Genomic DNA, 18,229 nt, shown 5'->3' on the forward strand with positions numbered 1-18,229 from the left:
GTTGTTGTGGTCTTCAGTCCACAGACTGGTTTGATGCAGCTCTCCATGCTACTCTATCCTGTGCAAGCTTCTTAATCTCCCAGTACCTACTGCAACCTATATCCTTCTGAATCTGTTTAGTGTATTCATCTTTTGGTCTCCCTTTACAATTTTAACCCTCCACACTGCCCTACCTCCGGAATATTTTACCCAAGAGGACGCCATACAGTAAAGCTGCATGCCCTAGGGCAAAATTACGGCTGTAGTTTCCCCTTGCTTTCAGCCGTTCACAGTGCCAGCACAGCAAGGCCGTTTTGGTTAGTGTTACAAGGCCAGATCAGTCAGAACTATAAAATTGTACTATTCCTAAAAAGATACTAAAACCCCCTTGCCCTCATACTGTTGTTACAATACAAGAAGCTTGGTTGTCCCTGTCAGAAACAGTTTGTTGTACCCTGTGGCACGACCAAAGTCAGTAGTCTCACATCTACACGTACATCCACATCTGTATGGATGCTCTGCAAATCACACTTAAGTGCCTGTCAGAGGGTCCATTGAACCTTTCACAATAATTCCCTATTATTCTACCCTCAAAAAGCACATAGTAAAAACAAACACATATCTTTCTGTGTGAGCTCTATTTCCCTTATTTTATAATGATGACCATTTCTCCCTATTTAGGTCTGTGCCAACAAAATATTTTTCCACTGGGAGAAGAAAGTTGGTGATTGAAGTTCCCACCACACCAAAAAACACGTTCATTTTAATGGTTTCCATCTCAAATACTCTATCACATCTGTGACACTCTCTCCCATATTTCTCAAAATACAAAATGTGCTGCTCTTCTTTGAATTTTCTCAATGTACTGCGTCAATCCTGTCTGGTAAGAATCCCACACCATGCACCAGTACTCCAAAAGAGAACTAACAAGCATAGTGTAGACAGTCTCTTTAGTGGATCTGTTGCATCTTCAAATTGTTCTGCCAATAGAATACAGTCTTTGGTTCAGCTTCCCCCACAACATTTTCTGTGTGTTCTTTCCAATTTAAGTTTTTTGTAATTGTACTTTCTAGTTACTGTATTTAGATGAATTTACAGCCTTTAGATTTGATTGATTTATCGTAAAATGAAGTTTGGCGGATTCTTTTCCGCGGTCATGTATACGACCTCACATTTTTCATTATTTGCAAATTTTCGCACCCTGCAGATATCTTTTCTAAATCTTTTTGAAATTGGTTTTGAACTTCTGATGACTTCACTAGACGATACATGACAACATCATCTGGAAACAACGCAAGATGGCTGCTCAGATTTTCTCTTAAATCATTTATAGAGACAAGGAACAGCAGAGGGCCTATGACACTACCTTGAGGAACGCCAGAAATCATTTGTTTTCCTCGATGACTTTCTGTCAGTTACCTTGAAGTGCGACCTCTCTGACAGGAAATCACAATCCAGTTGCATAACTGAGACAATATTCCTTGAGCACACAATCTGCTTACAAGCCCCTTGTGACATACAGTGTCAAAAACCTTATGGAAATCTAGAAATACAGAATAAATTTGAAATCCCTTGTCAACAGCACTCAACACATCGTGTGAGTACAGAGCTATTTGTGTTTCACAAGAATGACGTTTTCTAAATCCGTGTTGACTGTATGTCAACAGACTTTTTTCTTCAAGGTAATTCATAATGGTCAAACACATTATACATTCCAAAATTCTGCTGAATATCAATGTTAATGATATTGGGCCTGTAATTTAGTGGATTACTCCTACAGCCTTTCTTGAATATTGGTCTGACCTGTGCAACTTTCCAGTCTTTAGGTACAGATCTTTCGTCAAGCGAGTGGAAGTGTCTCAGACTTATCGGGTCATATAGCTAACAGTGGACTCTGCCCACTGTTAAGCTTTCTGCTCATTTAATCTATTCCCACAATGTTAGTCTGAACCCTTTATTTTATATCTGCTTGAAGTACCTAATGTGTTACCACACCTAAACAGCTTGCTGGTATTACCCAATAATTCTAAGACTTGACTTTTAGAGTCTGTTAACAAACTATTAGCTAAAGAACATGGATGAATCACTCTTGATTGTGGAACTGTGCATATCATTGAATGGAATGCCAGAGATTGCAAGCACCAAATATTTATTCCTAGTGCTACGTCTGTCCCACCAACTCCAATGCTGGTTTATCTTATTGTATGGATCTTGTATCCCCATGGCTACTGTACATGTTTTAAGGCATGACCTCTGCCAATACCTGAGCAACAGCCATTGGGTGAATATCATGGTTAATACCTGGGCACACTTCAGACATGGCTCTCACTTACTTTAAGATGTAGAGATTAGTGATCTGTGTTATTGCATTCATGTTCCCTTTAAATGCTCAAATTTTGTATCATGGTGTGGGGTCATACAGGTCACTGTAGTGAATAATAGTGTATCAAGGATTATTTGTATTTGAACATTGAAAGTCCTGCATATCAGACACAAGGATTATTTTGCAACTTTTATTAAAAAACATAGACAATTACAGATTTTTTTACACCACAGTCACAGAGATTGTCTAACAATCTTTATTTGCTTTACAAATTCCATCATGTGACATTCACATTAATAGTAACTGTGCTACAGTTACTTGTAAGGCCCATACACTGAATTCTTCCCTAGGCACTCCATTGATGTGAAACTTGCACTTGTGTATTACAGTTACCTGCAATCTGTGAGGTCTATTGACCGAGCCTGCTGATCACTGTACAGCAGTACCAGCGCTATTGGTTTCAACCGCAGACCTAAACCATGGTGCCCGAGCCCTGCCGCGTGCCATTCAGCTGCTGCCTCAACTGCGCCCTCGAGCCATCCACCAGCTCTGACTGCAGTTGTCTTCCTGACACCACACTCACTCCGATGGCATCTCATCAGCATGCCTGCATCAAGACCATTTCTCTACAATTTTTCTTAATTTTGTAACAAGGTCTACACTTGACTTGTAACTCATTATTAGGATCCATTTTAATCGTCTTTCATTCGATATATGGTACTGCCTCTTTTAGAAGACAGTGGCTGAGCCTGGGATGGCATAGTACAATATTTTACAAAACACCCCTGCCCAGTCCACATGATCATCATCCCACAGTAGCACAGCTAACCAAGGATGCTATGTTTGAGTACTGCTGGTGGAGAGATAGCTACTGCGCACCAATAGGAGGATTGGGGGGCGGTCAGGTGGTGCGTACCTGATGGGTCAGTGAGACTGCATGAGTATTCAGAATGCTCTCTTGCCTGCTAGCTCGCTCCGTGACAGGATGTGTCCTCCGGTTCCTCCCTTTGGGAACGCAATGCCTCTTAATTTAACTGTGCCAGCATCCTGTTGTCGTAGCGAGTCTGGGTTTAGTGTACCCCTTAGGCATAGGCTTTTGGATAAATAAAAACCTCCACTAGAGACTGGAATCACTCTTTTGTTTTGAAGTCCCCCCCCCCCCTCCCCCCAACACGACCAGCTGCCCCACGTTCCACTCATTTCCCATCCTGCCCAAGTGCAGGACATACAATATGAAATACACTAAAGTGCAAAAGAAACTGATATAGACATGCGTATTCAAATACAGATATATGTAAACAGGCAGAATACAGTGCTGTGGTCGGCACCGCCTATATAAGACTACAAGTGTCTGGTGCAGTTGTTATATTGTTTACCGCTGCTAAAACGGCAGGTTATCAAGATTTAAGTGAGTTTGAACCTGGTGTTATAGTCGGCGCAGTAGCAATCGGACACAGCATCTCCGAGGTAGTGATAAAGTGGGGATTTTCCTGTATGACAATTTCATGAGTGTACCGTGAATATCAGGAATCCGGTAAAACATGAAATCTCCGACTTCACTTCGGGCGGAAAAAGATCTTGCAAGAACGGAAGCAACGAATGAAGAGAATTGTTCAGTGTGACAAAAGTGCAACCATTCCGCAAATTGCTGCAGATTTCAATGCTGGAGCATCAACAAGTGCCAGCAAGCAAACCTTTTCATGAAACATCATCGATATGGGCCTTTGGAGCCGAAGGCCCAGTCGTGTAACCTTGATGACTGCACATCACAAAACTCTATGCCTCGCCTGGGCCCGTCAATACTGACATTGGACTGTTGATGACTGGAAACATGTTGCCTGGTTGGATGAGTCTCATTTCAAATTGCATCGAGCGGATGGACGTGTACGGGTGTGGAGACAACCTCATGAATCTGTGGACACTGCATCTCAGCAGGGGACCGTTCAAGCTGGTGGATGCTCTGTAATGGTGTAGGGACTGTGCAGTTGGATTGGTGTGGGACCCCTGATATGTCTAGATATGACTCCAACAGGTGACACGTACCTGCAACCATTCATGTCCATTGCACATTTGAGCGACTTGGGCAATTCCAGCAGGACAATGCAACACCCCACACATCCAGAATTGGTACAGAGTGGCTCCACAAACACTTTTCTGAGTTTAAACACTTCTGCTGGCCACCAAACTCCCCAGACATTAACATTATTAAGTGTATCTGGGATGCCTTGCCATTTGCTGTCCAGAAGAGCTCTTCACCCCCTCATACTCTTATACATTTATGGACAGCCCTGCAGGATTCATGGTGTTAGTTCACTCCAGCACTACTTCAGACAGTAGTCGAGTCCATGCCACGTCATGTTGCGGCACTTCTGCATGCTCGCAGGGGCCCTACATGATATCAGGCGGGTGCAACCAGTTTCTTTGGCTCTGGGTGCAACCAGTTTCTTTGGCTCTTCAGCGTAAGGACAGCAGCTGAGCTGAGTACGAGAATGAGCAGTAGCCTTTTAGAGTACCGTATTTACTCGAATCTAAGCCGCACCTGAAAAATGAGACTCGAAATCAAAGAAAAAAAAATTTCCCGAATCTAAGCCGCACCTGAAATTTGAGACTCGAAATTCAAGGGGAGAGAAAAGTTTTAGGCCGCACCTCCAAATCGAAACAAAGTTGGTCTATTGTAATATGAGACACAATTTAGGTAGAATAAATGACGATACAGCTACAGTAGTTTGGTTCGAGTCGTAAGCTTAGCAGTTAAGCTTTACCAGGTAGCCATTGCTATGTGTCAGGCGTGCTTCGTCTGGTTTGAATGGGTTGCTTATTTTTCTTTGATCTGAGAAGTGCCGTTCTCTTTGTTATAGGTGTTTACGTCACTCTAAGCTGAAAATGCATTATTGTACTGTGTCATGTATTGTTTGTCGCATTCTGATAGTAAGTGTTTACGACCTGTCGCCGCTCGCGGCATGGCTTGCTTACGTGCGCGCTACCGCCGCTTACAATAAAAAAAAAAAAAATAAAGGAATTGTCTCATTAGCGAAACAATGGCAAGAGACTGCTATTTGTTGTTAATTATACTGCTGCTTTCTTTGATAATGATCAACAAGAACGAAATAATAGACTGCGTATGATAGATGTTCTGAACGACAGTTTAGCTAAAATTTTTCTCAGTTTGAAAATCTTTGCAGACGCCTCTTTTGTACATTACATTCTGCACAGAAATTAGTCATCTTAAGATTTAAAAATCTAGTCAATTGCCGTGCTTCATTTCTGATTCTATCACTATTAGGCATCAGAATAATACGAATATAAACATGACATGATATGTATATTCTTGCGCATTTGCTGCTGTCTCACACTAGTTTCGTAGGTTATTAGGTAGACAGGATTTAAATGAGATAGCAGCAAACAAGAATACATGGCAAAATGTTTATACCCGTATTATTCTTATGTTGAAGAAAATACTGCATGTGATTCGCAATTCATAAAAGTTCCTATTAGCAACCATCTCTTCTCACAGGTAGGAAAAAATTCAGAACGTAGAGTTGGCCATATTGACAAACATCCCAAATAGTCTTGCCAGTCGGATTTTCGTACTACATTGAAATGCTGCTACATTCGAACATGAACAACACGGAATTTGTATTTACTTCGTTGGATAATGTATGAAAATGCAGTGGTCGAAACTCGGGGCGGAGAAAAAAGCTCGTCTTACACCTTTTTTTTTAAAAAAATTTATTTACTGACGCAGAGGTTTTGGCGCCAGTATTTATCTTTGTGCCTGCGAAGTATGCCAGTGTAGCGCTACATATATTCGACGGCAGAAGTTAGTTCTGGCGGCACCTACCAACATTTTTCAGAACTTCCATTTCCTTTGCACTCGATTCTAAGCCACAGGCGGTTTCTTGGATTACAAAAATCGGAAAAAAAGCGCGGCTTAGATTCGAGTAAATACGGTAGGTGCTCTTCTCCAAATAAAATAATCTACAAGTAATTCTAACAATTATCATTGTATGTAAACTAGCAACAGTCATAATTTTTTTGCTAGTACAGTTTACAGAAGCAGCTTGTAGTGCTTGCTTCTGCATTTTAATGTGTAGATGAAGTTGTCCTATATACCCAACAGTTCTCCTTTGTGACTAGATTTATAGAGTACAATGAGATAGAGTGAACAAATGAATGGGCTGCCAATAGTCTCATTGTTCTGTGATTTTATTGCGTCTCTCAACCTACACCTACATCTATACACCATGAGCCTACATATGGTGTATAGCACAGAGTATTTTGTGTTCCAGTCAGTTCAGTGAAAGAATGATTGACGATTGTCGATAAGTCTCTGTATGAATGTAAATTTCTGCTCTTACCATCATAGCCTTTTCACAAGATATATGTAAGAGGAAGCTATAATTTCACTGACTCTGCCAGGAATGTACACTCTCAGAATTTTAACATTGACCCACAGTGTCTCTCACTCTTAGTGCCGGCACTGGAGTCCGACGAGCATTCCTGTGATGCTTTTGCACTTACTAAATGAACTTGTTCTGAAATGTGCTGCTTTTCTTTTGATCTTTTCTATTTCCCCTATCAATCCTACCTGGTGTGGATCACAGACAAGTAGTGGTCAAATGAGGGTTTTGTAAGTCAACCCCTTCACGGCTGGAGTGCACATGCTGGGAATTCTCTAAAAAAAATGTCTCCGTCTGTTGCCTGCATTACCTGCAATTAGTTTATGTCGCTATTCCATTTTCAACTGCTCTGTATGTGTAGTCCAACATATTTAATGGATGTGGCTACTTCCAGTGACTGTTGTGCAATGGTGTAATAACAGCTCTTTATGTCCATTTCTGCATAATTCGTTTGTTTATGATGAGGGCCAACTGTCAGTCCCTGCACTAAGCATCTGCAGAACTTCCTGAAATTCGCTATACAATTTTCTACTGTTGCAACTTTTCTGAACATAACACAGTCACCCAAAGAGCCTGATAAACTTCTTATGTTATCCATGAGGTCACATATATATATAATGTGAAAAGTAATGGTTCTGCAACACACCCTCATGGTATGCCTGAGTTACTTTTACATCTAAAGATATCTCTCCATTAAGTGTGACACGCTGTGTTCTTTTTGCTAGGAACTGCCCTCCGGTCATCTCGACTAACTTTCCAGCACACACAGACGAGTTTTTAGAGTCTCTCGTACTCTGACTGTAAAAGTGTGACAGCGTACTAACACTGGTAGTTAGTAGGCTGCTGCCATAGTTAAACTGATGCAGTTTGAAAGCTGACACATTTTTGTCCATTACCAGACATAATTGGCAAGTTCAGATGGAACACAGCACAGTACTTACCACACAAGGCTGCCATTGCACAATCTCAGTCCAAAAATTAGAATGAATAAAGTTGATGGTTACACAGTCAGAACAATACTTAACAAGGAAACAGTGAACAGATGACAAGCATAGTTAGGCGCCTGGGTTGAAAACATGAAATAAAATCGGGATTTAATGTCCTATCAACAAAGAGGCCATTAAAGGCATAGCACATACTTGAACTGGGGGAAGAAATTGACATGCCATTTTCAAATAAATAAAAAAATTAAGTAAACCACATAAAACCCAAAGCTAGATGGCCAGTTGTAGATTTGTATCAGCACCTGCCTAAATGCCACCTGCAGTGGGAGTTGTGGTGGCAGAATGCTTCACAGAGAGCTTGCAGAGTATTGTAAATAAATTTCCTGATCACAGTACTAAGGGGAAAAATAGAGCCTCATGTGATCAAAACAAGTGGCACAGACATGGATTTGTGTGATGTTATTCTGAATGTCTCATCCAAAAATTACGTTGGGCAGAAATACAGAGAACCAACTTCTGAGGGTAATACCCTACAGCTCCTGATGGCAATTGGACCAGAACTTTTTGAATCAGCTAATACAGCAGAGGGTATCAGTGATCACAGGGCTGTGTTAGTATCAGGCACCAGAGTTCTTACAACGAATGTCAAGAAATGCAGAAAAAAATTATGCTTAATAAGAGTAACAGGACACAAATTGCAGAGAATCTGAGTGGTCAACATCAAATTTTCACTACTGAGGATGAAGATGTGCAATACAAAGGGGTAAAATTCAAAAGCGTTGTTTAATGTGCCTTAGGTTAAGTACATGCTGAGCAAGATTTTAAAGGATGGGGAAGAGAGACTGTGGTTTAGTAACTGCATTGTAAAGCTGCTACGAAAGCAGAGAGAGGTTCACCACACATTTCAACAGTTATAGGCTATGGGACAAAGAAAAACTGAATGAGATGAAAATGAGTGTAAGGAGAGCAATGAAAGAAGCATTGAATAACTCTGAAAGTAAAATTTTGCCATCCAATCTGATCAAAAATCCTAAGTAAATTTAGTCTTATATAAAGTCAGTCAGTTTATTATTGTTCAATCACTCAGTGACTACAAGGGCATTGAAACAGAGATGACAGAGCGAAAGCTGAAATACTGAAATTGCTCTTCCAAAAGTGTTTCACTGTGGAAGACTGTAATACAGTGCCTTCTTACAACCATCACACAAATGCTGACAGATGGTACGGTAAGTGATCACAGAACAGAAAATCAACTACACTCACTTAATAAATGAAAGGCATTTGGAACAGATGAGATTCCTGTAAGATTCCACAGATACCATGCTGAAGAACTTGTCACCTTCTATCAGTAATTTGTTGCAGCACTCTGTTGCCAATGAAGGGTACCTAACAACTGGAACAAAGTGGAGATAATTCCCGGTTTCAAGAAAATTACACACAATTATAGACCGACACTGTGGACATAAACCTGATGTAGAATATTTTTGGAGAATGAAAATCTCTGATTCTGCAAACAGATATTTTGTGAAACTCACCTCACTCTTTCCATGCACAAGATCCAGAGCACCACAGATATCAGCATCCAGGCTGATGCTACGTTCCTCAACTTCAGGAAGGTGCTTCATACAGTTCTGCACTGTCATTTCGTGAACAAAATGTACGCTAACCCCAAAGTATCAGACCTAATTTGTGAATCAATTCAGGACTCCCTAGCAGAGAGGAGTCAACTCTTCGTTCTAATGGAACAAAATTGACAGAAGGCAATTTCAGGAGTACTCAAAGAAAGTGTGATAGGACTGTTACTTTCATAATGTATATATGCATATATATAAATCATCTACTGGATAATGTTATTCATAAATGATGTCATTCTCTACAAGCAGGTAACAATGCCAGAAGACCCATAGAATACTGATCATTGGACTGTGAACATAACTAAATGTAATGTATTGAATATGAGCAAGTGAAGAAATCCACTATTCTACTATTGTGCTATTGGCAATCACTAGAAACAGTAATTGCCATACAATACTTATGGGAAACTACCTGGAGCATTCTAAAATGGAAAGACCACATAAAAAGAACTTGTAGGAAAAGCAGATGTCAGGCTGGGATTCATTGGAAGAATCTTGTTGTTGTTTTTGTTGCTGTTATTGTTGTTGTGGTCTTCAGTCCAGAGACTGGTTTGATGCAGCTCTCCATGCTACTCTTTATCTCCCAGTACCTACTGCAACTTACATTCTTCTGAATCTGCTTAAGTGTATTCATCTCTTGGTCTCTAGGATTTTTATCCTCCACCCTGCCCTCCAATACTAAACTAGTGATCCCTTGATGCCTCAGAACATGTCCTACCAACCAATCCCTTCTTCTAATCAAGTTGTGCCACAAATTACTCTTCTCCCCCATTGTATTAAGTTCCTCATCAGTTACTTGTTCTATCCACCAAATCTTCAGCATTCTTCTGCAGCACCACATTTTGAAAGCCTCTCTTGTCTAAAATATTTATCCTCCATGTTTCACTTCCATACATGGCTACACGCCATATAAGTAATTTCAGAAAAGACTTCCTGACAATTAAATGTATACTCAATGTTAACTAATTTCTCTTCTACAGAAATGCTTTTCTTGCCATTGTCAGTTTACATTTTATACCCTCTCTACTTCAACGATCATCAGTTATTTCGCTCCCCAAATACAAAAACTCATCAACTACTTCAAATGTCTCATTTCCTAATCTAATTCCCTCAGCATCCCCTGATTTAATTCGACTACATTCCATTATCCTGGTTTTGCTTTCACTGATATTCATCCTATATCTTCCTTTCAAGACACTGTCCATTCTGTTCAACTCCTCTTCCAGGTCCTTTACTGTCTCTGACGGAATTACAATGTCATCGGCAAACCTCAAAGTTTTTATTCCTTCTCCATGGATCTTAATGAAATGTAATTCAGCCACTAAAGAAGTGGCTTACAAAACACTTGCTCATCGGTCTGGGACCCTTACTTATTAGACTGGGTTGACAGAAGAGATAGAGAAGATCCAATGAAGAGCAGCTTGCTTCGTCTCAGGGTTGTTTAGTTGGTGCTAAAGCATTACAGAAATGTTCGAGTCTCTCCAATGCTCAGAGCTATTGTGCATTTACTACTGAAATTCTGGGAAGAGTCAAGCAACATATTACTTCCCTGTACATACATCTTGTGGGGTTACTACATTGCGAAAATCTTCGAGCTAATACTGACAACCCCTGTTCCCGTACGCAATTTGTGACTGGAACAAAGAAGGGGGATCAGACAGTGGTACCAGAGGCATACTCCATCACACCAGAGTATAGACGTATGGTGCAGTAAATATGCAAAGATTAAAATCTATTTTAATATTATGCAAACATGGTTTATGGAAATGATTTTTTTCCTTACTTACCTAGAGATCTTTGCCTTTTCACTGCCAACTACTGATTCGAAACTGAAGATTCTTCCATCAATTTTGAGGATTACACAGTCCTTATATTCTGATAACGGAAGTGAAAATTTTTTTGCTTGTATACCAAACAGCCTTACATATGATCCTTTCTGAAAGAAATTAGTAATAAAAGAGTTAAAATTTATGAACAGTTGTGTACAATACAGGCCTTGTAACAAATAGAAATTGTTTAAGTGAGACCACTGTCAAACAACTGTGAATTTGCTATAAACTTTCATTTCTTACACTGTACATGTTTTGGACATAAGTGCATTTTTGACAGTCACTATGATAATGGTGAGAGTACCTAAATTACATGCAAAATGCAATCGGTTATTTTTAAAATTTGTGAACTGTTCACATGACACCAAGTATTTTTGTTCTTGTTTACACTTCACCTCAACATTATATCGACAGCTGTCCCTTATTCTGTAAGTGTGCTAGACTGATGAATATGGGGTTTCAACTTCCTTCCAGGATGAAATCAAGAAACTCATGTAAGTTCTCATAATTTTATATTAATATGACAATGATTTTAAATGGTCTTTGCTTAAAACGATGTTCTGTGTGAGGAAGAAAAGTTTATATTAAAGTCACCGTTATCTTCAGATGGTGTTATTTAAGCAGTAGGTTTGCCTCAACAAGATCATCTGTAACAATATCAATTCTATCCCTATATCACACAAACAAAAAACTGTCAAGTGTTCACAAGGATTTTTAATAACTGTCTGCAAAGAAAGAATCTTAAAAGAAATAATAATAATTACTATTGAGCTATTCAGTACAGAATGTACAATATTGAGCCACTATCTTAAAACACAAGGTTACTAAAAGTCTAAAGCATAGTCAACAAATATTTATAAAGTTGCATAATAACAGCAATGTTAACATAATAACTCTGACTGATGAGTGGAGAAGACATTTTGCTAAATCACAATTGAAGGCTGAAGAAAGAAAATGGAATAATGGAAGACAACAGTACAGGAGATGGAAGATGAAAGCTTTAGTCTGAGGACCAAAGTTAACCTACAACCATTATGACACCTGTACTCATTAATTTTTTTCTTCTATTTAAACCATATTTTTTGGATGTTTTGGTTTTGTGTCTTCTGCTTGGATGCCTGTTTCCTCTGGATTAGTTTTTTGTTATCACCTACCAGAGTATTTTTGTATTCAGCTTCAGGCCCAAGATGTTGAAGGTGCATTTCATCCATTTGGAGTCACTGATTTTTTGGGTGTGGTCATAAAACAAAATTCTGTGTTTGTGGATTCTATTGATTTTTTTGTGTTTTAGAATATTTTTCTTGTTTGATTTGTTTATGTAGTTTCTAATTTATAATCTGGACCCAAACTCTGCTACGTCAGTGCCAAGCCTGCCGCCTCATTAGGAAAGTGAGGAGGAAGGGTGGGAGGGACAACCTCATTTAAAAAAAGAGAGAGAAGAAGAAGAAGAAGAAGAAGAAGAAGAAGAACAGGGCTCACGTGACCCAGTTACAGTGAAGACTTCCAATAGTAGGGAAGGTGGAAAAAATGGAGCTCGGAACAGTGGAACTAGTGGAAAAAGCAACACAGGAAAAAGTCCACAATGCATCTGACTTGCAACAATCAGCGAAATGGTTGCCATCTGTACACCGGAAGTACACCTGGAAACAGATTCCTCAGAGCTAAGAAACCTTGGGTAGCATGTTTACCCTGAGTAGCATGTTTAGGGGACTTGTTCCCATAAATTAACAAATAATCGACAATGGAGATTTACTTCGTAAGAGATTTTACCTCAAGAAGCACTCAATCTCCCATTTCCAAGGAAATGAAAAGTAGACATTCAGATTCTGGGGGCCTACAACATTGTGCAAAGAATGAATCTGAGCATTCTGAAATATGTCTTAAACAACAAATCAAACACAGAATTGGCAAAGAACGTCAGCACAGATCAATAGTAGGAAAATTCCCTGCACTTCAGAGAACCAATGCAAATGGAGAGAGACTCTTAAACCTATGCAGGTAGCATAACATAGTACTAAGACCTACATTCTTCAAAAAACTTCCTAAAAAACAAACCATATGGGTATCCCTAAATAAAATTTCTGTTGAAAAACAATGATTTGTGGTGGAAAAACAATTGAATCATGTTGCTATAAGTAGACAGTCTGTAGTGGAAGTGCTCAATGTAAAAGTTGCCAAGACCACTAGTTTAGATTCAGACCACTAGCTTATACCATTAAATTCAAGGTTAGACCAATATTTAGAAGAAAGAATCAGTACCAATCCAGAAAGTTCATTATACAGAAGTTATATTAAGAAATAAATTACAAAATGCATTTGGAAAAAAGAATACCTAAATGTTGACAACAACTTCAAAAAGACATTATTGAGACTGCAGGAGAAACTATACCTCTTAAAAAGAAATGGTAACATGCTTGGTGGAATGTTGATTGTGATGAGATAATTATAAAGAGAGAACAATAAGAGATCAACTAATTTCAAATGAGTCACACTTTAAGCAGAACACAAGAATCTTTTACAAAACATTCAAAATAGTTTATAGAAGTACTACCAAATTTACAGTTTACAGTTTCAAAACAACAGAAGACTGCATGTAATAAAACTGAAAACTGCAGAATACTTGCAGACTACACAACTGCAATTCAACAAAAGAAGAATTTCATTTTGATAATGAAACCCAAATACAACTAGACTCAAAGCCACAAACAATAGAGGAAAGCAGAGAAATCATAACACAACTTAAAAATAACAAAGCATCAGGAGAAGACAATAAAGATGCTGAATTGTGCAGATACTCTAGTGACAACATTATTACATGTCTAACTCACTTGCCTTAAGTGATTTAGGGAAATAACGGAAAGTGTACATTAGGATGGCCAGACACTGGCTTGAACAGTCGTCCTCCAGAATGCGAGTCCAGTGTGCTAACCACTGCTCTACCCCACTTGGTAAAAAAAACTTTCTTTGTCCTGGAACACAAAACTACAACACTATGAAACAATGGTATGGCTGAAACACTGTATGCAGCAGAATGACTTAAACTAACAAGATTTGGGGAAAGAAGAATTGTAAGAAAAATAATGGGACCTAGAAGTAGTAGCAATGTTGAATACAATCTATAATCAAACAGAGAGCTCTATTAAAGAAGACTACAGTTTTATGGACATATATACCAAATGAATAATAATGAACCTACCACACAGCTCTTCAACTTACTAAACAGCTACAAATCTGAACCTACATGCTTCACCGCAATTGACAGATGTGGAAAACACAGGAATTAGAATGAACATAAAGATTAACAGAATAATTTTTAAAGAAACAACACAAAAGGTGTGATTTCTGGAGAGAAAGAGGTCCGCAAAAAGAAGAAAATGGACTTAGGAAGAAATGGGACAACACTCACGAAGGATGAAGGAATCCTAGGAGCAAAGGAAATTAATAAATCTGGACCCAGTTGATTATGTAACAAGTTTCTCTTTTAATTGCATTTTTATAGTACACATATTTCAGTGATGATAGTATACTCAGTATTTCTTGTGATTTGAAGAGCCATTTCCATTTTTCAAATTCATGCTTTCAAAGTTTCTTTATCTATCTCATTGGCTGTACACCTTTTGTCCAGGTATTTAAAGCTGTTCACAGGCGTTACTGTTTCATATCTGGTGTTTAAATAGGTTGTCTTGTTCTTTATATTTGACATTACTTTCTTTACCAAAGGGTATTTCCACACCCGTTTGTTTCATTAAATTTTTCAGTACATTAATGTGTTGTGTTGCTGTTTCAATAATACTCCTAATGATCCAACTCCCCAAGACACTAACCAAATTGAACCCTGCCTGGAACAGTTCCGTCCTCCATCACAGCAGGACCCACCTCCTCTTCCTCAAAATCACCCTCTCCAAACCTTCCAGGAATTTCTCACTTCCAGCCTTGCCTCTCAATCCTTCTTGAAAAACCTTAATCCTACTCCCAACATCACCACTGCTGAAGCCCAGGCTATCCGTGATCTGAAGGCTGACCGATCCATTGTCATTCTTCTGGCGGACAAGGGTTCCACGACCGTGATACTTGATCATTGGGAGTATGTGGCTGAGGGACTGCATCAGCTTTCAGACAACACCACATACAAAGTTTGCAAAGGTAGTCCCATTCCTGATGTCCAGGCAGAGCTTCAAGGAATCCTCAGAACCTTAGGCCCCCTACAAAATCTTTCACCTGACACCATCAACCTCCTGATCCCACCGACACCCCGCACCCCTACCTTCTTCCTAAAATTCACAAACCCAAACATCCTGGCTGCCCCATTGTAGCTGGTTACCAAGCCCCCACAGAATGTATCTCTGCCTAAGTAGATCAACACCTTCAACCCATTACATGCAGTCTCCCATCCTTCATCAAAGACACCAACCACTTTCTCGAACGCCTGGAATCCTTACCCAATCTGTTACCCCCGGAAACCATCCTTGTAACCATTGATGCCACTTCCTTATACACAAATATTCTGCACGTCCAGGGCCTCGCTGAAATGGAGAACTTCCTTTCACGCCGATCACCTGCCACCCTACCTAAAACCTCTTTCCTCATTACCTTAGCCAGCTTCATCCTGACTCACAACTTCTTCACTTTCAAAGGCCAAACATACCAACAATTAAAGGGAACAGCCATGGGTACCAGGATGGCTCGCTCGTACGCCAATCTATTTATGGGTTGCTTAGAGGAAGCCTTCTTGGTTACCCAGGTCTGCCAACCCAAAGTTTGGTACAGATTTATTGATGACATCTTCATGATCTGGACTCACAGTGAAGAAGAACTCCAGAATTTCCTCTCCAAGCTCAACTTCTTTGGTTCCATCAGATTCACCTGGTCCTATTCCAAATCCCATGCCACTTTCCTTGATGTTGATCTCCATCTGTCCAGTGGCCAGCTTCACACATCTGTCCACATCAAACCCACCAACAAGCAACAGTACCTCCATTATGACAGCTGCCACCCATTCCTTATCAAACGGTCCCTTCCCTACAGCCTAGGTCTTCGTGGCAAACGAATCTGCTCCAGTCCGGAATCCCTGAACCATTACACCAACAACCTGAAAACAGCTTTCGCATCCCGCAACTACCCTCCCGACCTGGTACAGAAGGAAATAACCAGAGCCACTTCCTCATCCCCTCAAACCCAGAACCTCCCACAGAAGAACCCCAAAAGTGCCCCACTTGTGACAGGATACTTTCCGGAACTGGATCAGACTCTGAATGTGGCTCTCCAGCAGGGATACGACTTCCTCAAATCCTGCCCTGAAATGAGATCCATCCTTCATGAAATCCTCCCCATCCCACCAAGAGTGTCTTTCCGCCGTCCACCTAACCTTCGTAACCTCTTGGTTCATCCCTATGAAATCCCCAGACCGCCTTCCCTACCCTCTGGCTCCTACCCTTGTAACCACCCCCAGTGTAAAACCTGTCCCGTGCACCCTCCCACCACCACCTACTCTAGTCCTGTAACCCGGAAGGTGTACACGATCAAAGGCAGAGCCACGTGTGAAAGCACCCACGTGATTTACCAACTGACCTGCCTACACTGTGAAGCTTTCTATGTGGGAATGACCATCAACAAACTGTCCATTCGCATGAATGGACACAGGCAGACAGTGTTTGTTGGTAATGAGGATCACCCTGTGGCTAAACATGCCTTGGTGCACGGCCAGCACGTCTTGGCACAGTGTTACACCGTCCGGGTTATCTGGATACTTCCCACTAACACCAACCTGTCAGAACTCTGGAGATGGGAACTTGCCCTTCAGTATATCCTCTCCTCCCGTTACCCGCCTGGCCTCAACCTCCGCTAATTTCAAGTTGCCGCCGCTCATACCTCACCTGTCATTCAACAACATTTTTGCCTCTGTACTTCCGCTTCGAGTGACATCTCTGCCCAAACTCTTTGCCTTTACAAATGTCTGCTTGTGTCTGTATATGTGTGGATGGATATATATATGTGTGTGTGTGTGTGTGTGTGTGTGTGTGTGTGTGTGTGTGTGTGTGTGTGTGTGTGTACACCCGTCCTTTCTTCCCCCTAAGGTAAGTCTTTCCGCTCCCGGGATTGGAATGACTCCTTACGCTCTCCCTTAAAACCCACATTCTTTCGTCTTCCCCTCTCCTTCCCTCTTTCCTGATGAAGCAACCATGGGTTGCGAAAGCTTGAATTTTGTGTGTGTGTTTGTGTTTGTTTGTGCGTCTATCAACATACCAACGCCTTCGTTTGGTAAGTTACATCATCTTTGTTTTTAGATATACTGTTATTATAGATATATCACATTAAAAAGTAAAACAATCTGTTTCCATACCATTTTTGTTCATCTCAGACCTTAAACATTTATGTTAAGTCCAAGTTTTACTTCCTCACACCATTCTTGTATTACTATGTCAACCCAAATGTAAGCCAATCCTTAACTGAGAGAGAGTTAGTGGAGAAAAATTCGTCACTCTACCCATTTACAAAACCTATTCACGATGTGCTCATTCATAAACACATTTTTTGTGTCACCATGTAAATATATTACACAGAAATGCCAGACGTCTAATGATAGTCTTCAATGATGATTTCACTGTTCACTTGGCTACTGGTATTTGCCTCATCACAGTCACTACTTTCGTCGCTTTACTCCTAAAGTACATTATTCTCACTATTATCCAGGGCACTGGACACACGGCACTTCTTAAACCCTTTGATCACAGGATATGGTGATAATGTGCACAAAGAATGAGGGATTTACTTACACATAATACTGACTGATGGCTTTTTAATCTTCCCAGATGGAATGAGTGGAAGATCCACTACTAAAAGCCAATTGGAATAGTGTTTCTAGAGATGGTTTTTAAATATCTAGTGCACAATGAATCAAGCACCTGTTGTTCTGAAGTCATATCTACAGGTGCAATGACTAGATCTGTCTTCAACTCAGCAACTCTAGTCTTTAGCTGAGGGGTAAGATGACCTCTGAAGGCACCCGACACCAGCACAGCTCTCTTATTGAGTAGCACATCTGTTCTGCAACTCCAGACAGCAGCTGGCTAGTTTGTAGGTAATTCTATCACCATCCAGCCTTTTTCTTAGCAACAAATCA

The 18,229-nt window shown here is 40.2% G+C and overlaps 1 protein-coding gene across 2 annotated transcripts in view; it reads right to left on the bottom strand.

The window, feature by feature from the left end:
- The window catches only part of LOC124776906, a 213,864-nt gene that overhangs the window by 73,070 nt on the left and 122,565 nt on the right, over positions 1 to 18,229 (bottom strand). For both annotated transcript variants that reach the window (XM_047252121.1, XM_047252112.1), the window contains one exon: positions 11,068 to 11,216. In XM_047252121.1, the coding sequence (XP_047108077.1) occupies positions 11,068 to 11,216 (149 nt within the window). The remainder of the gene's footprint in view (positions 1 to 11,067; positions 11,217 to 18,229) is intronic.

Source organism: Schistocerca piceifrons, chromosome 1, assembly GCF_021461385.2.
Source record: "Schistocerca piceifrons isolate TAMUIC-IGC-003096 chromosome 1, iqSchPice1.1, whole genome shotgun sequence".
Lineage (NCBI taxonomy): Eukaryota > Metazoa > Arthropoda > Insecta > Orthoptera > Acrididae > Schistocerca > Schistocerca piceifrons.